General features: G+C 38.2%; 2 protein-coding genes across 4 annotated transcripts in view; one reads left to right on the plus strand and one right to left on the minus strand.

The window, feature by feature from the left end:
• Positions 1-25,572, plus strand: part of FBXO11 (F-box protein 11) — a 98,472-nt gene that overhangs the window by 67,256 nt on the left and 5,644 nt on the right. For 2 of the 3 annotated variants that reach the window (XM_017548529.2, XM_037745737.1), the window contains exons 2-18: positions 1,249-1,376; positions 1,517-1,598; positions 2,022-2,166; positions 5,238-5,367; positions 6,374-6,457; positions 6,534-6,666; positions 8,432-8,538; positions 8,619-8,730; positions 8,873-8,979; positions 9,064-9,201; positions 16,000-16,217; positions 17,043-17,128; positions 18,573-18,667; positions 19,913-20,035; positions 20,139-20,224; positions 24,847-24,923; positions 25,318-25,461. In XM_017548529.2, the coding sequence (XP_017404018.1) occupies positions 1,249-1,376; positions 1,517-1,598; positions 2,022-2,166; positions 5,238-5,367; positions 6,374-6,457; positions 6,534-6,666; positions 8,432-8,538; positions 8,619-8,730; positions 8,873-8,979; positions 9,064-9,201; positions 16,000-16,217; positions 17,043-17,128; positions 18,573-18,667; positions 19,913-20,035; positions 20,139-20,224; positions 24,847-24,923; positions 25,318-25,461 (1,995 nt within the window). The remainder of the gene's footprint in view (positions 1-1,248; positions 1,377-1,516; positions 1,599-2,021; positions 2,167-5,237; positions 5,368-6,373; positions 6,458-6,533; positions 6,667-8,431; positions 8,539-8,618; positions 8,731-8,872; positions 8,980-9,063; positions 9,202-15,999; positions 16,218-17,042; positions 17,129-18,572; positions 18,668-19,912; positions 20,036-20,138; positions 20,225-24,846; positions 24,924-25,317; positions 25,462-25,572) is intronic. The other variant, XM_037745736.1, reaches the window with a different exon arrangement.
• Positions 20,337-25,572, minus strand: part of MSH6 (mutS homolog 6) — a 36,673-nt gene continuing 31,437 nt past the window's right edge. Inside the window, exon 9 of the mRNA XM_017548528.2 lies at positions 20,337-20,347. Within this exon, the coding sequence (XP_017404017.1) occupies position 20,347 (1 nt within the window). The 3' untranslated portion in view covers positions 20,337-20,346. The remainder of the gene's footprint in view (positions 20,348-25,572) is intronic.

Below are 25,572 nucleotides of genomic sequence, written 5' to 3' on the forward strand. Positions count from 1 at the left end.
AAAAAAAAAAAAAAAAAAAAGGAAGAAGAATTGTTTGCTTATTTCTTGTTATTTACCAGTTTTCAACATGATGGGTTGGTTTTCACTAGTATATTTTCAAATAATCTTTGATTATTTCAAATAATCTTTAAAAAAAAATTTTTTTTTAAATATTATGAACTCATGGATGGATGGATTAACTGATTGATTTTGAGACAGGGTCTTGCTTTGTCACCCACCCAGGCTAGAGTACAGAGGCATGATCACAGTTCACTGCCGCATGACCCATTGAAAACACTTTGGAGGCCAAGGTGGGAGGATCTCTCGAACCCAGGAGTCTGAGACCAGCCTGGTCTCAGACCCTGTATCTACCAAAAAAAAATATATATATATATATATATATATATATATTTAGCTGGGTGGTGGTATGTGTCTGTAGTCCCAGCCTGTTGGGATGCTGAGACAGGAAAATTGCTTGAGTCCAAGAGGCCAAGGCTGTAATGGGCCATGATTGGGCCACTGCAGTCCAGCCTGAGTGACAGAATGAGGCCCTGTCTCAATAAAAAAAAAAAAAAAAGATGTTCATACATCAGACCACCCTCTGACATCCTTTTTACTACCCTACTTGGTATTTCATGCCCTATGCTGAGCTGTTCCTCTTCATAGACACCCTCATTGCCAAGCTGCCTTCACCTTATATGGTCTCTAACCACGTAGTACCAGTTCCCTTCCCAGTCCTCTCAGCAAGTAGACATACTCTTTACCTTTTTTTAAAAAAGTCTAGGCCGGGCGCGGTGGCTCAAGCCTGTAATCCCAGCACTTTGGGAGGCCGAGGCGGGTGGATCACGAAGTCAAGAGATCGAGACCATCCCGGTCAACATGGTGAAACCTCGTCTCTACTAAAACTAAAAAAAAATTAGCTGGGCATGGTGGCGCGTCCCTGTAGTCCCAGCTACTCAGGAGGCTGAGGCAGGAGAATTGCCTGAACCCAGGAGGCGGAGGTTGCGGTGAGCCGAGATCGTGCCATTGCACTCCAGCCTGGGTAAAAAGAACGAAACTCTGTCTCCAAAAAAAAAAAAAAAAAAAAAGTCTTCCGTGTTTTATAGAAATTTAACATTTCTTTCATATGGTTATCTAGTTGGTGGGAATTTCATATAAAAGTTGGATTCGCCCCCTCCCAAATTTGAAGCTTTAAGAAAGTTTTCTGTATCCATAGAACTTTTTTTTTTTTAAGGGTATCATTTTTCTTATTGCTTCTCTTTATAACAGATGATGATGTGCCTGCAGATATGGTTGCAGAAGAATCAGGTCCTGGTGCACAAAATAGTCCATACCAACTTCGTAGAAAAACTCTTTTGCCAAAAAGAACAGCGTGTCCCACAAAGAACAGTATGGAGGTAATTAAATGTAATTGCTTTTCTTTTGTAGTGAAAGAATTATCAGGAAACAAAAAAAGGAATGCCATCCTTTTTTATAAGGAATGATTATGGATGATAAAAGTATTTGCTTTACACTAGTTTCTGTTTTGTTTTTGAAGGGCGCCTCGACTTCAACTACAGAAAACTTTGGTCATCGTGCAAAACGTGCAAGAGTGTCTGGAAAATCACAAGATCTATCAGGTATTTCCTATGGGAAAGTAAGAAATAGGGTAAAATAATTAAAAAAAAAATTGCTTGAAACAAAAAAATCAAAATTTAAATGTATTTGAGTATTACCTTTGGAATTCAGAAACTGATTATTGCAGAATAAACTTTAGAACACTGACCTCTCCCTCTGACTTTTATTGTTGTATAAAAATGCTTGTTATGGATTTATTTTAGCCATTTCTGAGATGGCACATAATACCTAAAAGAAGGAATACTTTTGTTAGTTCAGGATAAATTGAGATAGATATGTGTTATCTATGAAACCCAAGTGCTTATAAAATGACCATTATCCAAAAAAAAAAAAAAAAAAGCTATTCATTAAACTGAAAACTGTGTTCTTTAAATAATGAGAAAGTTATTGCTTAAATGATAGTTTATATGTTAATCTCTTTATAGCAGCACCTGCTGAACAGTATCTTCAGGAAAAACTGCCAGATGAAGTGGTTCTAAAAATCTTCTCTTACTTGCTGGAACAGGATCTTTGTAGAGCAGCTTGTGTATGTAAACGCTTCAGTGAACTTGCTAATGATCCAATTTTGTGGTAAGTGAAAAACCTATTCGTTATTAACTTGAGATACATTATTTGTTACCCAAAATGGTAAACATGGTAGGACAGTTGGAGTTGTGAGTTGGTAGTTACAATTAGTTGGAACAAAATTAAAATGCTTATCAATTCCAAGATATTTGTTTATCACAAATGAGGACTGTCAGTCCAGGTGGTATTTATAAATCAGTAAATGAAGTATTTTCTCTGCTATTTATCAGCTAATAGCAACTGAGTGATTATAGGAAATGTTTTTCTTTTAATAGCTTTTTAGAAACAGAACTTAGTTTAATTTAAAATAGCTAATAAATTAAATCTCATGGGTTAGAATGTAAGTTTTGTACTCACCTTTGGAAAACAGTTGTATTCATGAATCTTTAAGTAATTCATGCCCTTTGACCCAGTAATTCTACTTCTGGAAAAAATTTTTTGCCTTATTTACAGTTTTTTTTGTAACAGCATAGTTAATAATGAGGAAAAAGTATAAAGAGATTTTCGTTTGTTTTTCGAGAGACAGGGTCTTGCTCTGTTGCCCAGGCTGGAGTGCAGTGGTGCCATCACAGCTCACTGCAGCTTCAATCTCCTGGGCTCAGGCCATTTTCCCACCTCAGCCTCCTGAGTAGCTGGGACCACAGGCATGTGCCACCATGCCCAGCTAATTTTTTTTTTTTTGTAGACACAGAGTCTCACTCTGTTACTCAGTCTGATCTTGAACTCTTGGGGTCAAGTGATCCTTCTGCCTCAGCTGCCCAAAGTGCTGGAATTATAGGCATGAGCCACCACTCCCAGCCCAAGTTTTTAATAATGTGAAAAAATGCTATGTTATAAAAAGTAAAAAGAGGCCGGGTGTAGTGGCTCCTGCCTGTGGTCCCAGCTACTCCGGAGGCTGAGGCAGGAGGATCGTTTGAGCCCAGGAAGTTGAGGCTGCAGTGAGCTATGATTGTGCCACTGAACTCTAACTTGGGCAGGGAGACCCTGTTGTTTTTTGTTTGATTTTGGGGGAAAAAAAAACAATTTAGCATGCTATATAGTCACATCTATAATCTGTAGATAAAATGAGTGGAAGGAAATATGGCAAACTGTTAATAGTTAACATATTGAAACTACAGGTTTTTTTCTTTATACTTTTTTGTTTTGCAAGAGTTATATATATTACTTTTACAATGCACAAAATAAGGTATTTTATATATATATATATATATATGTATGTATATACGTATGTATATATATACATACGTGTATACATATATTTTAAAGATGGAGTTTCGGGCCAGGTGCTGTGGCTCACGCCTATAATGCCAGCACTTTAGGAGGCCAAGGCGGGCAGATCACTTGAGGTCAGGAGTTCGAGACAAGCCTGATCAACATGGAGAAACACCCATCTCTACTAAAAATGCAAAAATTAGCTGGGTGTGGTAGCGCATGCCTGTAATCCCAGCTACTCGGGAGGCTGAGGCAGGAGAATTGCTTGAACTTGGGAGGCGGAGGTTGTGGTGAGCCGAGATAGTGCCATTGCACTCCAGCCTGGGCAACAAGAACAAAATTCTGTCTCAATAAATAAATAAAATTAAAAGATGGAATTTTGCTCGTGTTGCCCAGGCTGGAGTAGAGTGGCGCCATCTCTGCTCACCGAAACTTCTGCCTCCCGGGTTCAACCAGTTCTCCTGCCTCAGCTTTCCGAGTAGCTGGGATTACAGGCGCCTGCCACCATGCCCTGCTAATTTTGTATTTTTAGTAGAGACAGGGTTTCACCATGTTGGCCAGGCTGCTCTTGAACTCCTGACCTCACGTGATTTGCCTCCCAAAGTGCTGGGATTACAGGTGTGAGCCACCATGCCCTGCCTGCACTTTATGTTTAAGAAAAAAAATTACAAAGGAGAAACGAGAAAGAAGAGCAGCAGAAGATAATAGCATTGTTCAAATGATAACAGTTAACCATTACTCCACTTTGGAGATTTGATGGTTCTTGATAGGAATGTAAATGGACTAAAGATATAGGACAGATTAAATTCAAAGTATTTTATTGAAAATTATCTTTTTAGACTAGGCGAAGTGGCTCATGTCTATAATCCCGGCACTTTGGGAGGCCTGAAGTGGGCAGATTACTTGAGCCCAGGAGTTTGAGACCAGCTTGGGCAACATACTGGGACCTCATTTCTACAAAAAATCAAAAAATGAGGCGAGAGGATCGCTTGAACCTGGGAGGTCAAGGCTGCAATGAGCCATGATCACGCCACTGCACTCCAGTGTGGGCAACAGGAGTGAGACCCTATCTCAAAAAGAAAAAATTATCTTTTTAAATAATAATCATGACCTTTTTACAGTAAGGATAGCTTTTTTTTTTTCCCCTTCTTCAGTAAACAGTTTATAAGGAGATTAAAACTTTTTATTCTTCTGGGTGGACTAATTTTCATACACGGTTACATTGTGAAAATTTTCACATGAAAACTAATTTTCCGCCAGGCATGGTGCCTCACACCTTAATTCCGGCACTTTGGGAGGCTGAGGTGGGTAGGTTGCTTGAGCTCCAGAGTTCAAGACCAGCCTGGGTAACATGTGCCTTAGTCCGAGCTACTGGGGAGGCTGGGGTAGGAGGATCACTTGAGCCTGGGAGGCAGAGGTTGTAGTGAGCTGAGATCATGCCACTGCACTCTAGCCTGAGTAATAGAACTAGACTATGTCTTTAAAAAAAACAAAACAAAACCGAATTTCCATATGCAGCTACATTGAAAATTTTAAACGAGGAAAATACATTTTCACATTTTAAATCCTCTGTTTTTAGCCGGGCATGGTGATGTCAGCATGCCTGTAATACCAACTACTGAGGTGGCTGAGGCTGGAGAATTGCTTGAACCTGGGAGAGGGAAGTTGTAGTGACCTGAGATTGTACCACTGCACTCCAGCCTGGGCAACAGAGTGAGACTCATCTCAAAAAAAAAAAAAATCCCGTGTTTTAATATTCATTTTTGTCTACTCTTAAATTTTTGAGGCCTCAAAAAATTGTTACAGTTGTTCAGAACTCTAAAGGACATTTTATCAAAAAAATTTTAATTCCTTTCTCCGTTCAGGAAACGATTATACATGGAAGTATTTGAATATACTCGCCCTATGATGCATCCTGAACCTGGTAAATTCTACCAGATTAATCCAGAAGAGTATGAACACCCAAATCCCTGGAAAGAGAGTTTCCAGCAGTTGGTATGAAATACAAATAGAACATACTGGTTTATATTATACATTTGTAAATAACTTTCTTTTAAAAAAATAAGTTTAGGCTGGGTCTGGTGGCTCACGCCTGTAATCCCAGCACTTTGGGAGGCCAAGGTAGGCAGATAACCTGAAGTCAGGAGTTCGAGACCAGCCTGGCCAACATGACAAAACCCCATCTCTACTAAAAATACAAAAATTAGCTGGACATGGTGGTGTGTGCCTGTAGTTCCGCTACTTGGAAGACTAAGGCAGGAGAATCGCTTGAACCCAGGAGGTGGAGGTTGCAGAGAGTCGAGATTGCACCACTGCAATCCAGCCTGGGCGACTCCAGCTCAGGGTAAAAAAAAAAAAAAAGTTTAAACTCGAGTAGGTTTTAAAGGTAAACCAATGAACATTTATCAACCAACAGAATATTCAGCAATTCTTTTCACTACTGACCATTAATAAGTTAGTGGCAGTAAGCATTAGTAGCCTGAGAGCAGTTGTGATTTCAGTGGGTCTATTTGAACTTGTATTTAAATTATTAGCGTTCAGTAGTTGTTTTAAAGTTCCACATTTAGCTTAATTTGTGTATGGTCCTTCATGAGTGATTCTTAGCTGGAGATGATTTTGCTTTCTGGAGGACATTTGGCAATGTCTGGAGACATTTTTTGATTTTCACAATGGGAGAAAAAGGTGCTGCTGCTATTTGGCTGGGTAGAGGCCAGGGATACCTCTAAACATCCTACAATGCACAGGACAGCCCCCATAGCAAAGAATTATCTGACCTAAAATATCACTAAAGCTGAGCTTGAGAACCCCTGCTCTTTGTTACTAGATATTAATGGATCATAACTTGTTTTAGATTTTACATTGTACTCTATGACAGAAAATTATTTGGAATTGTTGGGGATTATTTTTTATTTTTAATAAAAGTTCATGCAGTTATATATTAATTTAGAATATAAGGCTTATGTTAGTAGTCATTGGTTTTGTTTTGTTTTTGACATTTTAGTATAAAGGTGCACATGTAAAACCAGGATTTGCTGAACATTTCTACAGTAACCCTGCAAGATATAAAGGAAGAGAAAATATGTTGGTATGTTTGATTTGTATTTTTATGACTTAAAATGGTAATCTTTCAGTTCTGTACTGACACTTTTATTTTTTTCTAGTATTATGATACCATTGAAGATGCCCTTGGTGGGGTACAAGAGGCTCATTTTGATGGACTCATCTTTGTTCATTCTGGAATATATACTGATGAATGGATATATATTGAATCTCCAATCACCATGATTGGTGCAGGTATTTTGAAATTCATTATTAAAATTTTAATATCTTACTCATTTATATGATAAGATTTTTAAAATGCTAGTGACTTAAAATCCAGCTGAACTTTTATAATACCCTGCTGGTAGGCTGGGCGTGGTAGCTCACGCCTGTAATCCCAGCAGTTTTGGAGGCCGAGGCGGGCAGATCACAAGGTCAGGAGTTCGACACCAGCCTGACCAACAAGGTGAAACCCCATCTCTGTTAAAAGTACAAAAAATTAGTGGGGCATGGAGCATGCACCTGTAATCCCAGTTACTTGGAAGGCTGAGGCAGGAGAATCGCTTGAATCTGGGAGGTGGAGGTTGCAGTGAGCTGAGATCATGCCACTGCACTACAGCCTGGGTGACAGAGTTCTTATCTCAAAAAAAATTAAAAAAATAAAAAATACCCTGCTGGTAAAGTAGGAATGAAGAGATCACCACACATATTTTATGTGAAGGAAATGAAAACATGAGTTCAGAAATTATAGATGTATATAAATTTATTTCTTCCCCCCCCCCCTTTTTTCTGAGACAGAGTCTAGCTGTGTCACCCAGGATAGAGTACAGTGGTGCAATTTCGGTTCACTGCAACCTCTCCCTCTGGGTTCGACCAGTTCTCATGCCTCAGCCTCTCAAGTAGCTGGGATTATAGGCATGCATACCATGCTTGGCTGATTTTTGTATTTTTAGCAGAGACAGGGTTTTGCCATGTTGGCCAGGCTGGTCTCAACTCCTGGCCTCAAGTGACCTGCCAACCTTGACCTCTCAAAGTGCTAGGATTACAGGCATGAGACACTGTGCTTGGTCATATATGTTTCCTGTTGTCAGTACTTTCTCCATATGCCTTCATTTATTCATTAAACAAATAAAAATAGCTTTTTCATCTTTTATTTGAAAATAAAGATGCGGCCAGGCGCAGTGGTTCACACCTCTAATCCTAGCACTTTGGCAGGCTGAGGTAGGTGGATCACTTGAAGTCAGGAGTTCAAGACCAGCCTGGCCAACATGGTGAAACCCCATCTCTAGTTAAAATACAAAAAATTTAGCTGGTGTGGTGGTGCGCCCCTATAATCCCCTCTACTCTGGAGGTTGAGGCCGGAGAATTGCAAAGAAATTAAAGATGCTGATGTTTTTATTGCTGTGTTTTTAAAGGAACTGAAATAGAATTTTTAGATGCTTTTGTACTATTTCAAAGCTATTTATGGTCAACTTTCTAAGAATAAATGTAATGAAATATCTGTCAAACACTGAGTCATTTGAAAACCTGTGCTTTTTTTTTTTTTTTAAAGGATATAGTACACAGAACATTTATTATTTGCCAGTGAATTTGCATTTACAGCCTGTTTTGCTTCCTTCCTCTATCTCCATCATGAAGGATAGAGTATAGCAAATTTTTGTCTGGTGATTTTATTACGTTCTAAATTGAGGCCACTGTTGGAAATAAATTTAAAGAGGTCTTTTTTCTTGAGCTTTTGTTTCCAGTGATGCTGCTGCTGCTGGTGTTTTTGTTTCCACAAGAAACCATTTTTTATTTTGCCATTGCATTTGATATTCATGGTATTTATAGTTTAATGTTCTGAGTATTACTGTGCATGAATTTGAATATAGTAAAGGCTGATAATGAAACACAGTTAACTGATAGTGAATATTAGTCCTACTACTCAGTACTAATGTTTTTAGTAAGGTCCCCCTCCATAAAGGCACTCATCTGTTGAAATCAAATAAAGGTAATATGCCTTAAAATATCTTCTCCACAGCGCCTGGGAAAGTGGCAGACAAAGTTATAATTGAAAACACTAGAGATTCAACCTTTGTTTTTATGGAAGGCTCCGAAGATGCTTATGTTGGATATATGACAATAAGGGTAAGAAATTTTAAGATTTAAAGTACATATCAAAATCATAAAGGCAGTGGTTTACTTCAAACAAAATTTTTACTTTTCAGTTTAACCCTGATGACAAATCTGCACAACACCACAATGCACACCACTGCTTAGAGATTACAGTAAATTGTAGCCCTATTATTGATCACTGTATCATTCGAAGTACATGTACAGGTTAGTGTTTCCATTATCTTTTACAGTAAAATTCTCAGTCACTGTATTGTTGCTGAGTAGGTTTTTAAATAAATAAATAATTTTTCTGGGGGTGGGGAAATAAAAAATAAAATAAAAAATAAAAAATAAAATTTTTGTGCAGTTGGTTCTGCAGTATGTGTTAGTGGTCAAGGAGCATGTCCCACTATCAAGCACTGTAACATCAGCGACTGTGAAAATGTTGGACTGTATATAACAGATCATGCACAGGTATTTTTGAATTTTGTGGGTTTTTTTCTTTTTAAAAATCTTTTAAATGTTCTACTGATGTTTGTTTCTCATTACGTTTTGTAGGGAATATATGAGGATAATGAAATTTCCAATAATGCGTTAGCTGGGATTTGGGTTAAAAATCATGGAAACCCAATTATTAGACGGAATCATATTCATCATGGACGCGATGTTGGTGTGTTCACATTTGATCATGGCATGGTAAGAACACTTAATTTTAATAGAAAAACAGAATTCTGTATCAGTTAAATTTCAAGTATGTTTCAGCATTATTTTCTCTTGACCAAATTACCTGAATTGAAGAGTATAGATTTAAAAGCAATTTCAGCAAATATTTTTAAATCAATATGCAGTATTCATTCTGTAATTTATGCATCAAACATATCCATGTAGAGGTGATAGCGTTCTTAGGCAATATCTGTGATATTTGATGGAAGTAAGGTCTAATGTCTCAAATGTGTGTGTGCATAAAAGTCACCTTTATGTGTCCATAAAAGTCACCTAGAAGTTTTCTGTTTTAATGAAAATTCCTGTATCCTCAGATTTAATAAATCAGAATTTCCAAGGATGGGGCCTAGCACATGTATTTTTAATAAGCACTATAAGTGAATCTAACAGTTTGTCTGTAGAATACACTTTGAGAAATAATGGTTTCATTGTTATTTTGCTTATCATTCAGTTCCTCTTGAAAATGTTTAAACTGGCAGGACTTTAATAGGAGATATAATGTTAATAAAATACCAATTTTAAAACCATTATTCAGCAGTTATATTAGGCATTCTTATGGATTATACAGTGTTTAAAATATTACTATATAGTTTTACATGATTTTCTAGAGACGTGACTTTTTGAGTTCTGAGATTACTGTTTCAAAGTGATGTTTTAAATGTGTCTATTCAGATTTTTTTTCATTTAATGTCTAATTTTCCTTGAGGTAATTTTCAAATCCTGATATTTCATTGGTAAAATTTTCTATTGCAGAGTCAGAGATGGGAGAGGGGGGAAAGAGGGTAGTAACATGGTGGCAAATAGGATTGTGGTGAGGTTTTGTTGCCTATTATACGATATTAAGCAGTTTAAGAATGTTGGATTCATATATACAAATTTTCAACGACAAAGAAAAGCTTTTATTTTTATTGTTTGTGCCTGGAACCCTAATGCAGAGCTTTTTTTTTTTTTTTTTTTTTTTTGAGACCGAGTTTTGCTCTTGTTACCCAGGCTAGAGTGCAATGATGCCATCTTGGCTCACTGCAACCTCCACCTCCTAAATTCAAGTGATTCTCCTGCCTTAGCCTCCCAAGTAGCTGGGATTACAGACATGTGCCAGCATGTCTGGCTAATTTTGTATTTTTAGTAGAAACACGGTTTCACCATGTTGGTCAGGCTGGTCTCAAACTCCTGGCCTCAAATGATTCACCTGCCTTGGCCTCCCAAAGTGCTGGGATTACAGATGTGAGCCACCACACCCGGCCAATGCAGAGCTCCTTTTTTTTTTTTAAACTAGACCATGGCCAGGTGCAATGGCTCACACTTGTAATCCCAGCACTTTGGGAGGCCGAGGCAGGTGGATTGCTAGAGTTGAGGAATTTAAGACCAGTCTGAGCAACATGGCGAAACTCCGTCTCTAGAAAAAATATAAAAATTAGCTGCGCATGGCGACTCACACCTGTAGTCCCAGCTACCTGGGGGGCTTAGACAGGAGGATCACTTGAGCCCAGGAGGCGGAGGTTGCAGTGAGCCAAGACGTGTGCCATTGCATGGCATTTCAGGCATGAGCCACCAGTTCATCATTTTTGAAAAACCCATGGTGATGGGATGGTCCCTTTTTAAAGTTCACCATAGTAATTTACTCTTCATCACACACATGCTCCTTATACCATTTTTTAAAAATAGATTTAGACTTATAAATATTACAGCATTGTAAAAAATAAGTCTAGGCAATGCTATATATAGATAGATATTTCCATTAAGGATTAATAAGATTTATACATTTTAAGATTTATAAAGTATTTCAACCTATCTCGATCATTTTTATTTTTATATTTTTTTGAGATGGAGTCTTGCTCTATGGCCCAGGCTGGAGTGCAGTAGCTCAGTCTCGGCTCACTGCAACATCCACCTCCTGGGGTCAAGTGTTTCTCCTGCCTCAGCCTTCTGAGTAGCTGGGACTACAGGCATCCACCACCACACCCGGCTAATTTTTAGTAGACACAGGGTTTTACCATGTTGGCCAGGATGATCTGAATCACCTGACCTTGTGATCCACCCACCTTGGCCTCCCAACATGCTAGAATTGCAGGCAATGAGCTACCACGCCCAACCAATTTATTTTTATTTTGCAAAGGTTAAAACATTTGCTTTTCTACAGTTATTGGTTTATATTTACTCTATATTTATTTATCATTAAGTTCTTTTATCATGGTTTCTCCATTCTTGAATTTTAAAATTTTTATTCGTTCTTGGTGTAGCTAGGTTTTGTCATCCAGCCATTTTTTTGTTTGTTTTTTTTTTAAAGAAAGGCTTATGGGTATTGTAACCTGAATTCTTGCCATGTGAGAATGCCTATCCATTGCCTTTTAACTTAGCTGAGTTTCACAGTTCTGGAGACATTTTTCTGTTCTAGCATTGAGTGTGGCTAAGAACTCTGAGATCACCCTGAGTTTTTTTCTTTCTTCTTTGATTGAAAGATTGCTCTTCTACCACAGTATCTGTATTTTGGCTTTTGTTGTTGTTGTTTTGTTTTACTGTTTTTCTGCTCCATATGTTCCTTTCTTTAGAAACTGAGCTATCTTCTCTGTTATTTTTATTGCTATGTTCTGTTCTGTTTAGTGTTGTGTGAGTTCCTCAAATTTGTGTTCCTTACCATTTCTCCATAGTTTTGTCTGTTTTTCTATTGTTATTTTGCCTCCAGTATGGGTCTTGCCTTTAATTTTTATATTTTTTAATGAAACCCTTCTAACATACACCAAAGTAGAGAGAATAGTATAATGACTCTCCAGGTACCCATTGTCTGCCTTCAATAACTATCATTTCAGCTGTCTTTTGTTGGTTTAATATTCAATTCAGTGTTCAGGAAGATAAATTGGTAAAGCTAATGTAAATATATTAAGAGGTGATTTACGGGAGGCTGATGCAGAAGAATCACTTGAACCCAGGAGGCAGAGGTTGCAGTGATCAGGCCACTGCACTCCATCCTGGGCAACAGAGACGCTCTCAAAAATAAATAAATTAATAAATTTAAAAAGAGAGATGATTTAGACAACTGACAGCAAGTTTAGGATACAGTTGTCTCCAGAAAGCTAAGCAAAGGAGAAAAAGTCGTTGTTAACTTGGGAAAGTAAAAAGTTGTGCAGCAAAGAATATATAGTCATACTTTATGGTTCAGCTCTGAATAGCACACTGATCTAACCAAAGTCAAGGTATAACTACACTGAAAGGATACAATGTGTGAGTACATATTGTAGGGGATAGAGAGGTAGGAGAGCTAAATTCTCCTATCCCATAATAGAAGTCAGTGCATGATACCTAAAACTGGAAAGTCAAGATTTGGTAATACAGTGTGTTACTTAATAATATAGAGGTGAATCAAAAGAATCAGGTAAAAGAATTAAAAGTGGGGGCCTCTAGATAAGGGAAAATGAGGGAGGGGGCTGCTATTTGCCTTAATAAACTTGTGGATCTAGTTGAGTCTCTAACTCTGTAAAATCAAAACCTAAAGAAAACAGAAAGATTATCCCTTGCATTTGAATACTGTTTAATCAATGTATATCAATTTCTTTTTATTGGATCATGATATTCACAGATATCAAATTTTGCTTGCAGCACTGTAAAAGTTTAGCAATCAGATTTGTCAGCCCAGCATGGTGGCTCAACACCTGTAATCCAGCACTTCGAGAGGCCAAGGTGGGAGGATTGCTTGAGGCTGAAAGCTTGAGACCAGCCTGGGCAACAAGATGAAACCCCATCTCTACTAAAAATACAAAGATTAGCCAGGCTTGGTGGCATTCACCTGTGGTCCCAGCTACTCTGCAGATTGAGTGGGGAGGATTACTTAAATCCAGGAGGTTGGGGCTTTATTGAGTAATTGCACCCTTGTACTCCAACCAGGCAACAAAGTGAAAGCCTGTCTCTAAAAAAAAAAAAAAAAAAAAAAAAAAAAAAAAAAAAAAAAAAAAAAAAAAAAAAAAAATCCATCAGATGTCATTCAACTTGTGACAGAGAAAGACTAAAAGTTATACTAATTGTGCTCCCTCCTCATGGGTGAAAACATCTGAAATGGTGAATAATCCTAATCTAATATTAAGGTCTCTTTGTCTAGCCTCTTTTTGTTTTTTTTGATGGTCAGTTTTGCCGTAATAGTGCATATATACACCCAGTGTGTATTCAGTTTTATTCTGTATAAAATCAAAGAAAAAAAGTTTTATATTTGAAGATGCTATCTTTTGTATATCTTTTGATTTAAAAAAAAAAATAAATAAGATTGGCTGGGTGCCGTGGCTCTCGCCTGTAATCCCAGCACTTTGGAAGGCTGAGGCAGGCAGATCACAAGGTCAAGAGATCCAGACCATCCCGGCCAACATAGTGAAACCTCATCTCTACTAAAATACAAAAAAAAATTAGCTGGGCGTGGTGGTGCACGCCTGTAGTCTCAGCTACTTGGGAGGCTGAGGCAGGAGAATTGTTTGAACATGGGAAGCGGAGGCTGCAGTGAGCTGAGATTGCGCCACTGCACTCCAGCCTGGCACCTAGCGACAGAGCGAGATTGTCTAAAAAAAAAAAAAAAAATCATATTATAATCCAAATGTAGAGATGTAATTTATAGATAATTTGTTCTTTATTCATGGAAAATGAAATCTGAAAACTACTTCTGTATGTTATTCTTAGAGGTCTGTTTTCTTGAAGAGTTAAACGTGGTATACTAGAGTATTCAGAATATTCCCTTTTTAACCTATACTAAATTTGTCAAAAAATTCATCAAATCCTGTTTGAGTACTTACTGTGTGTAAAGTTTTACATACATGCTCCAGAAGTTAGAATAGTCCTTTCTCTTTAGGAGCTTATGATGAGGTAGAAATTGACATGATAAATACAGAAATAATATAAGGCAATATATCGAAGTAACATGAGAAAAATACTTAGTGCTAAAGAAATTTTAAAGAAGAAAAAGAGTAAGTACATTCAGATTTCTCTTAATATTTAGTCTGCATTGAGTGGCCTCAGGATATCACAATTATAGTAACTTTCATTATAAAAGTGAAACATGTCCTTATATAGGAAATTTAAGAAATTCAAAGTATGAAGAAAGACCTATTTGTCCATAATTCCACCACTCATAATCATCTCATATTTTTGTTCCGTCCTTCAAATTTCCTTTATTTATTTTTATTTCTTTGTTTTGAGATAGTCTCATTCTGTCACCCAGGCTGGAGTGCAGTGGTGCGATATTGAGTCACTGCAACCTCCACCTCCCAGGTTCGAGCAATTCTTTTGCCTCAGGCTCCCAAATAGCTACAGGCGCATGCCACCATGCTTGGCTAATTTTCATGTTTTTAGTAGAGATGGGTTTCACCATACTGGCCAGGCTGATCTCAAACTTCTGACCTCATGATCTACCTGCCTCAGCCTTCCAAAGTGCTGGGATTACAGTTGTGAGCCACCGCATCCGGCCAAATTTCCTTTAAACCAAAATTACATATAATGTATACTACTTTAAAACTTGTTCTTTTCATTTAATGTGTATAGGATGAACATAATCTTCAAAAACATTGTATTTAGCCACTTCTCTATTATTGGGTTAAGATGAACTTTTTTTAAAAAAATTATTCTTTTTGTAAGACTCTGATTGTGTTCTTTGGTTAACCTTTATTTAGTTTTGAGACTCCGTTGCCTAAGCTGGAGTGCGATGGTGTGATTAGGGCTCACTGCAGCCTCAATGTCCCAGGCTCAAACAGTCCTCCCACCTCGGCCTCCCTAGTAACTAGGCCTATAGGCACATGCCACCATATCTAGCTAGTTTTGTTTTTAATTTTTCCTGTAGAGACAAGGTCTCACTATGTCACCCAGGCTGGTGTTGAACTCCTGGGTTCAAGCAGTCCTCCCCACTCAGCCTCCCAGAGTGCTGGGAGGCCCAGCCACAACTTTTAGAAGTTGACTTGTTGGGACATTTTTAAGGCAGCCAGGGTTTATATTCTTTAATGGCTTTAACTTTTTATTGAAGGATATATACTTCCAGCTAATGGTATTCATCTACATTTATTGAATAGATCTTTTGCTATTTTTCCTTCATGCCTTTGAATGTACTTGGACTAATTAGAATAGTCCAAGTTACTATAATTACTTGTTTTACTAAAACATTTAAATCATTAGTCAGGCACGGTGGTGTGCGCCTATCTATAGTCCTAGCTATTCAGGAGGCTGAGTCAGGAGGACTGCTTGAGCCCAGGAGTTTGAGGCTGCAGTGAGCTATGATTGTGCCACTGTACTCCAACCTGGGCAACAGAGTGAGACCCTGTCAAAAAAAAAATTAAAACATTTAAATCTTTTTCTTTCCATGATTATTAATTGAAGCTTAGTGAGTATACCTGCTTTTTATTCTTACTTTTTTTTTTTTGAGATAGAGTTTTGTTCTTGTCACCCAGGCTGGAGTGCAATGGTGCAGTCTTGGCTCACTGTAACCTCTTGCCTCCCAGGTTCAAGCAGTTATCCTGCCTCAGCTTCCCTATAGCTCGGCTTACAGGCATGTACCACCACACCCAGCAGTTTCTGTATTTTTAGTAGAGGCAGTTTCGCCATGTTGGCCAGGCTGGTCTCCTCCTGACCTCGGGTGATCCACCTGCCTTGGCCTCCCAAAGTGCTGGGGATTACAGGCATGAGTCACCACGCCCAGCCTTAAATGTTTCTAATATTTAATTTTGAGGTATGCATTGAATGTTTTTTAAATGGCATTTCTTTTTTTGTAAAGTGGCCTTTACCTGCAGATTTAATTTCTGTATTTTTCAGGGTTACTTTGAAAGTTGTAACATACACAGAAATAGGATAGCAGGCTTTGAAGTAAAAGCATATGCTAACCCCACAGTGGTTCGATGTGAAATTCACCATGGGCAGACTGGAGGAATATATGTCCATGAAAAAGGAAGAGGACAATTCATAGAGAATAAAATCTATGCAAACAACTTTGCAGGTGTATGGATTACCTCAAATAGTGACCCAACAATAAGGTATATAATTATGGGTGAAAATTACTTTTTCACTTGAAGGTTTGTCATAAAAGTCAAAATACTGAGCTTTAACCCTTAAAAGTTTTTCTTGGTAGACATTTGACTACTGTAAGATATATTTTACTAGTTTAAGTCTGTGCATCTGAATGAGCCATAGCTATTGTAGATTTAGTTTTCAGTGTTTTTTTTTTTTTCTATTAGTGATATAAACCATACGTGATACTTTATGAAAAATTGCAAATGCTGTGATTTTTATTTTAAATTCATCAAACTGCATTATAGATGAGTAAATAGGACTGTTACCTTCCCTTGGAGCTTGAAGGACTTTGTCATCTTTTTTCTGATAGAAGCAAATGGAATAACTCAGGAAAACCATCTCAAAGATTCTTGGCCAAAAAGACTAAAATTATCAAAAAGTCAAAACTGCAAGCTGTCACTTTATGTTAATAAGTCAAAATTGTAGAACCAGAACTATTAAACACCAGAATTATTTTTAATTGTCAAATTTTATTTTCCCCTGACTTTATGAAAGTAGACTATGGGGTTTCCATCTTGCTAATATTCATCAAATGCTTCTAGATCAGTTAAAAAATTGTTTTGAATGTATTAGCTGTTTGGGGTGGGGATTTTTAAGAATGCTACATATGTTCTCTCAAATAGTAGTTTGACTTTTCCAAAGTCTTAGACCTTAGAAATAACTTAAGAAACTGAGGACTTAGAAGTTAGATAATTTTTTATATGATCATGAGGGGCCTTACAGTTGTATAAAACAAGTAAGTTTTGCTGAATAGATGTCTTCTTTTTTATTATTTCACATAATTATAGGGGAAATTCTATATTTAATGGAAATCAAGGAGGAGTTTACATCTTTGGTGATGGGCGAGGCCTTATTGAAGGAAATGACATTTATGGTAAGCACATGGTTTTGTTCTATAAAACTTATAGATTGGCAAGTCTTCTTGTTATTAGCAAAATGATGGAACATTTTGAAGTTACCCAAGTGGAATCACTGATCTAGCTTCTTTAATTTTTTAAGAGACGAGGTCTTACTCTCTTGTGCAAACTGTAGCACAATGGCACAAACATAGCTCACGGCAGCCTCAGACTTCTGGGCTCAAAGTGATCTTCCTGCCTCAGCCTCCCTGGTAGCTAGGACTACAGGCATATGCCACCATGCTCCACTAATTTATTTGTGTAGACCAGGTCTTGCTGTGTTGCCCAGGCTGGTCTTGAACTCCTGGCTTCAGGTGATCTTCCTGCCTTGGCGTCCCAAAATGCTGGCATTACAGGTGTGAGTCTCATGCCCTGCCCTTTATTTTTATTTTATTTTATTTATTTATTTTGAGACAGTCTTACTGTGTTGCCTAGGCTGGAGTGCAATGACACATTCTCTGATTGCAGCAACCTCTGCCTTCTAGGTTCAAATGATTCTCGTGCCTCAGCCTCTAGAGTAGCTAGAATTACAAGTGCATGCCACCATACCCAGCTCATTTTTGCATTTTTAGTAGAGACGGGTTTTGCCATGTTGGCCAGGCTAGTCTCGAACTTCTGGCCTCAAGTGATCTGCATGCTTCAGCTTTAGCCTCCCAAATAGCTGGGATTACAGGTGTAAGCCACCATGCCCAGTCTAAATTCTTAATAAAGATTATTCTCTGATACTTATTCACAGGTACTATGCCCGATATCAGGGATGAAAATACAAATAAGACCTTAGTCCCAAGGAGTATCTGCAGTTTCCATAGTTTTACTCTATTGTTTAATAGTTAATAAATTGTTTCTGTGGCAGTTTAATATACTTTATGCTGATTCAAGAAAGAAAATATTTATTCCTCATTAAAGTTTTAGAAACATTAAATCAGCAATTAGTATATATCTGTGTGCCAGACACCAATATGTGCCTGGGCTTTTGCTTCTAGTAACACTAACCTGGTTAATACTTACATAAAGCTTTACTAAGTGCCTGGCACTCTTCTGAGCATCTTAACCTGAATTAAGTCATATAACATTCACATCAACACCGTGAGGTAGATACCATTAAATATTGATCAGGATACAGAGGCACAAGGATACTTACTGATCAGTATACAGACACAAAGAGGTTAAATTACTTACTCAGGGTCACACAGGAGGTAGAATTCCTGGGACTCGGAATGTGGCAGCTTGGCTTGAGAGTATCCACTATGCTACACTGCCTGCAGCCCTCCGCATCTGTTTACACTTCTAGTTCCCTTAATTTTGTCTTGTAATGGTCACTAAAATTCTAGTGTAAGAATTTTAACCACTATCTAATGTAAAACCCTTACTGTATTCCCTAGGCTTACAAATGTTGACATTGTAACTTTTATTTTTAAATAGGCAATGCATTAGCAGGAATTCAAATTAGGACAAACAGTTGTCCAATTGTTCGGCATAACAAAATTCATGATGGCCAGCATGGTGGGATTTATGTGGTAAGTTAATGTATATAGTTCTATAAACTCATGCATCAAAACCAGGGGGGAGAGAGAGTTTCTCCTTAAGCTTTTAGGTAGGCCATATTCAACTTCTGTAGTATGAATTTATGACTGTCTTTAATAGTTAGACAATAGCATTCTTGTTTTCCCTGCCAGTATCTTATAGTCTGTGTTGAATTCTATAAAATTTAATCAGCAGCTGACTAAATTTAGGCATAAGAGATACAACTTTTTATTAAAGTCTTTATTATTGGCAATATGGGCTAAATGCAACAGCAATTAGTTTGCAGTCTGTTATATTTGTTACACCAGAATTTCACCAGTATGACTAGTGTATGAGTCTCTGAAGTTCTGCCACTTCTTCATTTCAATTTATGTTAAAATACAATTGTCTTTCAAAATTTTGAAACCTTTGTATTAATCGTCTTCGCTCATGCTATCTAAAATTTTGTGACTGATTCAAGTAAGAAAATGTAGGAAATTTCAAAAAGGTCTTTATGTTATGCAAGGTGTGACTTTTAATTTTCCTTTATGGTTCTAGAGATGCACATGTCCTCAATTACCTGGTAAAAGTAAAAATTTTGTGAACATGAAAACATGTCATTTTGTATTGATTTCACCAGTAATAAGTTCACTACTAAATGAGAGGTTGTCAGTTTGTTACCCATCCTAGGGTGAATTCTTTTGCTAAAGAAAATTGAATGCTACTACTACTCTTATGTGATATTAAAAGTATAAAACCACTTAACAGTATAAATTTTTGGAAGCTTAAAACGAGAGTAGAGACTACATAAAAAGAATATTGGGCCAGGCGCGGTGGTTCACGCCTGTAATCCCAGCACTTTGGGAGGCCAAGATAGGAGGATCACAGGTCAGGAGTTCAAGACCAGCCTGGCCAACATGGTGAAACCCCGTCTCTATTAAAAATATAAAATTTAGCCGGGCGTGGTGGCAGGCGCCTGTAATCCCAGCTTCTCGGGAGGCTGAGGCAGAGAATTGCTTGAACCTCGGAGGTGGAGGTGGAGGTTACAGTGAGCCAAGATTGTACCACTGCACTCCAGCCTGGGCAACAGAGCAAGACTCCGTATCAAAAGAAAAAAATTAATGTTGCCATTACCTCATTACTCAGATGAAAAAAGAAAAATGGGAAGTTTTTTCATAACTGTCTATAAAGGGAGTAATAGACTATAAATGCCTTGATTATAGAAGATATATATTATAACCAGTGTAACTTTTATTTAGCATGAAAAGGGACAAGGAGTAATAGAAGAGAATGAAGTTTATAGTAATACTCTGGCTGGAGTCTGGGTGACAACTGGCAGCACTCCAGTACTGAGAAGAAACCGGATACACAGTGGCAAGCAGGTAGGATTAGCTTGGACTCTTGGGTGGGAAATACATTGTTTTGTAAATACTTGTCACTTGAAAAAGGTTTTTTTTTTTGTTTTTTTTGTTTTTTAAATTTTAGGTTGGTGTTTATTTCTATGACAATGGACATGGAGTGCTAGAAGACAATGATATCTATAATCATATGTATTCAGGGGTTCAGATAAGGTAAATGTTTTTACATTTGGCTTTGTTTTGGGAGGGAGTTAGGAGTATGTGGTGTGTGTAGAACAGATTTGCTTATTGTCTAATGCTCAATCTTTATCCCTCTGTTGTATATGTATTCACATTCTTAAAATAATCTTGACTTAAATTGTCAGAATGTAACTTTCCTTGGTCTAGGTAAAGAGTCACATCACTTTGAGATGTGACTTTCCACTATGAGAGTCCATCAGCTGCCAATATATTCCTTCATCCGTGGAGAGTGGAAGTCTGTATTAAAATACTTGCGCATTATGCCTGGCATATCATTGGCACTCAGTAAAATGAAGCTTCTGTTCTATGCTATTTCTGTAAAATTAATAATTTTTTATCTCACCCCTCCTCCCCTTGCCTTTTTGTTTTTGAGACAGAGTCTTGCTCTGTCACCCAGGCTGGAGTGCAGAGGCATTATCTTGGCTCACTGCAACCTCCGCCTCCCAGATTCAAGCAGTTCTTCTGCCTCAGCCTTCTAAGTAGCTGGGATTACAGGCGCAAGCCACCACACCCGGCTAATTTTTGTATTTTTAGTAGAGATGGGTTTCATCATGTTGGCCAGGCTGGTCTCGAACTCCTGACCTCATAATCTGCCCACCTCAGCCTCCCAGAGTTCTGGGGTTTACAGGCATAAGCCACCACATCCAGCCTTTGATACCACTCCTACAAGTTTTTGTAACTCTATCAGTCCTAATGATCATATACTGGCTTACCTCTGTTTATTACAAATTGAAGGTCTGTGGCAACCCTGTGTTGAGCAGATCTCTCAGTGCCATTTTTTCCAGCAGCATGTGCTCACTGCCTGTCTCTGTGTCTCATTTTTATAATTATTGAGTATTTCAAAGTTTTTCATTATCCTTATATCTGTTATGATGATTCTGATCAGTGATCTTTGATGTTACTATTGTAATTGTTCTGGGACACCGTTAACTACACCCAAGATAGCAAACTTAATCTGTAAATGTCTTGTGTGTTCTGACTGTTCCACCAAGCAGTCATTCCCATCTCTCTCTCCCTCTCCTCAGGCTTCCTTTTTCCCTGAGACACAACAGTATCGAAATTAGGCCAATTAGTAATCCTAAAATGGCCTCTAAGTGTTGAAGTGAAAAGAAGAGTTGCGTATCTCTCACTTTAAATCAAAAGGTAGAAATGATTAAGGTTAGTGAGGAAAGTATGTCAAAAGCCTAAATAGGCCAAAAGCTAGGCCTCTTGTCCAGTTAGCTAAGTTGTGAAAGCAAAGGAAAAGTTCTACAAAGAAATCAAAAACGCTTTTCCAATAAACACACAAATGAAAAGAAAGCAAACCAAATCAATCTTATTACTTAGTTTCTCAGGGTTCAAAGCAAAATTTTAAAAAATAACAAGAAGGCCAGGCATGGTAGCTCATGCCTGTAATTCCAGCACTTTGGGAGGCTGAGGCGGGTGAATCACCTGAGGTTGGGAGTTCGAGACTAGCCTGACCAACATGGAGAAACTCCGTCTCTACTAAAAATAAAGTAGCTGGGTGCAGTGGTGCATACCTGTAATCCCAGCTATTCAGGAGGTGGAGGTTTCAGTGAGCTGAGATCGCTCCACTGCACTCCAGCCTGGGCAACAAGAGCGAAATTCCATCTCAAAAAACAACAACAACAAAAAAATGGCCTTATGCTAATAAGGAGATATGGAAAATGTTTTAATGATCTGGATAGAAGATCAAACCAGCAACAAACATTCCCTTAAGCCAATTTCTAATCCAGAGTAAGGCCCAACTCTCCTCAGTTCTGTGAAGGCTGAGTGAGGTGAGGAAGCTGCAGAAGAAAAGTGAAGCTAGCAGAGGTGATTTATGAGGTTTAAGGAAAAAAAGCTAAGTGCAAGGTGAAGCTGCAAATGCTAAGATAGAAGCTACAGAAAGTTATCCAGAAGATCTAGCTAAGATAATTGTTGAAGGTGACTACACTAAACAGATTTCAATGTAGACTCAATAGCTTTATATTGGAAGAAGATACCATCCAGGACATTCATAGCTAGAAGGGAGAAGTCAATGCCTTACTTGAAGGACTGGCTGATCTCTTGTTAGGGGTTAGTTCAGCTGATAACTTTAAGTTGCAGGCAGTGCTCATTTACCATTCTGAAAACTCTAGAGTTATGGTGTATCTATTCTGCCTTTGCTCTATAAAGGGAACAGCAAATCATGCATGATAGCACATGAGTTTACAGCACAGTTAACTGAATATTTTAAGTCCACTATTGAGACCTAGTACTTGGAAAAAATTTCTTTCAAACTATTACTGCTCATTTACAATGCACCCAGTAACCCAAGAATTCTGATGCAGATGTACAAGGAGATGAATGTTGTTTTCATGCCTGACAATAGAACATCCATCCCACAGTCGGTGGGTCAAGGAATAATTTCAACTTTTTTTCATTTTTTTTTAATATAAAAAATTATTTTATTTTCTATTTTAAAATCCTGGTGGTAACTTTTCTGATACCTCCTGCTTAAAACCCAAAAGGTCAGAAGGATCGTGAGGCCCCGCTTTCACGGTCTGTATTCGTACTGAAAATCAAGATCAAGCGAGCTTTTGCCCTTCTGCTCCACGGGAGGTTTCTGTCCTCCCTGAGCTCGCCTTAGGAATTTCAACTTTTAAGTCTTTTTAATGTAAGAAATAAGTTTTCTGAAACCAGTAGTTGATTAAGAGCATTCATGATTTATGGGAGGAGATCTAAAAAAGTGCTGTAATCCCAGCACTTCGGGAGGCCAGGAGTTGAAGACTAGCCTGGGCAACATAGTGAAACCCCATCTCTTTAAAAAACAGAAAAAATTAAACATGGTGTATGCACCTGTGGTCCCTGCTACTTGGAAGGCTGAGGTGGGAGGATTGCTTGAGCCCAGGAAATTGAGGTTGCAGTAAGCTATGATCATACTGTGTCCCAGCCTGGATGACGGAGCAAGACCCTGTCTCAAAAAAAAAAAAAAAAAAAAAAAATTAACAGGAGTTTGGAAGAAGTTAATTCCAATCCCCATGGATGACTTCAGGGGTATAAGACTTTGGTGGAGGAACTAGGCCAGGCGCAGTGGCTCACGCCTGTAATCCCAGCACTTTGGGAGGCTGAGGCGGGCAGATCACGAGGTCAGGCATTCGAGACCAGCCTGGCCAACATGGCAAAACCTGGTCTATACTAAAAATACAAAACATTAGCCAGGTGTGGTGGCACGTACCTGTAATCCCAGCTACTCTGGAGGCTGAGGCAGGAGAATCAGTTGAATCCAGGAGGCAGAGGTTGTGATGAGCGGAGATCATGCCATTGCACTCCAGCCTGGGTGACAGAGCAAGACTGTCTCTCAAAAAAANAAAAAAAAAAAAAAAAAAAAAAAAAAAAAAAAAAAAAAAAAAAAAAATTTAGTGGAGGAACTAATTGCAAGCATGGTAAAAATGGCAAGAGAGGTAGAATTAGGAAATGGAGCCTGAAGATGTGACTGAAGTGCTGCAACCTCGTGATAAAACTTGAACAGATAAGGAGTTGCTTCTTGTGGATGAGCAAAGAGTGGTTTTTCTTGAGATGAAGTCTGTTCCTGTTGAAGATGCTGTGAATGTCGTTGAAATGACAACAAAGGATTTAGAATATTGCATAAGCCTGTTAATAAAGTAGTAGCAGTGTTGGCAAGGATTGACTACAATTTTGAAAGGAATTCTGTGAGCAAAATGCTATCTAACATTGTGTGCTACCTAGAAATCTTCCATGTAAAGGAAGTGTCCGTCTGTGTGGCAAATCTCTTATTTTAAGAGATTGCCAATTGGCCAGGCACAGTGGATCGTGCCTGTAATCTCAGCACTTTGGGAGACTGAGGTGGGTGGATCACTTGAGCCCAGGAGTTTGAGAACAGCCTGCACAACACGGCAAAACCCCATCTCTACAAAAAATACAAATATTAGCTGGGCATAGTGGCACTCACCTATAGTTTCAGCTCCTTGGGAGGCGTAGGCAGGAGGATTGCTTGAGCCCAAGAGTTCAAAGGCTGCAGTTAGCGATATATGATATGATATGATAATGCCACTGCACTCCAGCCTGGGTGACAGAGCAAGATCCCATCTCGTAAAAAAGATCAAAAAAAATTAGGACTCTAACCTAGCCTGAAGGCTGGGATGATGATTATCATTTTTAACAATATTTTTAAATCAGGGTATGTACTTACGTAATATACACAACTTTTATATGCACTGGGAAATAAAAAAAAATTGTGTCACTGTATTGCAATACTCCCTTTCTTGTGGTGGTCTGGAACAGAACCTGCAATTGTCTCTGAGGTATACCTGTAATCCATTCCTTCATTTTACATCAGGGGAATATATAATAACGTAATAGTCACTTAATATAACTCCATTTAGTTTACATGTTAGGAAACTCTACAATAATAATCTGTAGCAAAGTATGTTCTGTGGAAAATACAGGATTAAGCAAAATTAAACCACTTTCTTCTTAGGGCATCTTGAAGGACTCCATTGTATAGTTAATTCTTATATATGACTTACGTGGATTTCTCCACAGTTACCTCATGTAACGAGGTATGGGAATAGAAACTATTGAAATGGTATTATTTTCTATTCTATCCACAGGACTGGAAGCAACCCCAAAATTAGACGCAACAAAATATGGGGAGGACAGAATGGTGGAATTCTAGTTTATAATTCTGGTATGTTTAATCTGTCATCTTTTTCTCCGTGTTAGTAGACTTTAGAAATAAACCTTCTAGGTCAGGCACGGTAGTGAATCCCAGTGCTTTGGGAGGCTTGGGAGGCCAAGATGATGGGGGGGATCACCTGAGGTCAGGAGTTTAAGACCAGCCTGGCCAACATGGTGAAAACCCAGCTTTACTAAAATTACAAAAATTAGCTGCGTGTAGTGGCACACACCTGTAACCCTAGCTACTCAGGAGGCTGAGGCAGGAGAATCCCTTGAGCCTGGGAGGTGGAGGTTGCAGTGAGCCAAGATTGCACCACTGCACTCCATCCTGAGTAATAGAGCGAGGCAAGACTCTGTTTTAAAAATATATACCTTCTAAATAACCTACATTTTTGCATTTATAGGTCTAGGCTGTATAGAAGACAATGAAATATTTGACAATGCAATGGCTGGAGTCTGGATTAAGACAGACAGTAATCCCACACTAAGAAGAAATAAAATCCATGATGGAAGAGATGGTGGCATCTGTATATTTAATGGGGGTCGAGGTATTGTTGTTAATTTTGCATTAGTGAAAAACCCAGTTTTCCATTATTCTTCCATATCTTTAATGATCAATGACATTGCTAACTAAGTTATGAGTTAATCTCAAGTCTTTT

The sequence above is a fragment of the Cebus imitator genome, unplaced genomic scaffold (genome assembly GCF_001604975.1).
Source record: "Cebus imitator isolate Cc_AM_T3 unplaced genomic scaffold, Cebus_imitator-1.0 Scaffold209, whole genome shotgun sequence".
Classification (NCBI taxonomy): Eukaryota; Metazoa; Chordata; class Mammalia; order Primates; family Cebidae; genus Cebus; species Cebus imitator.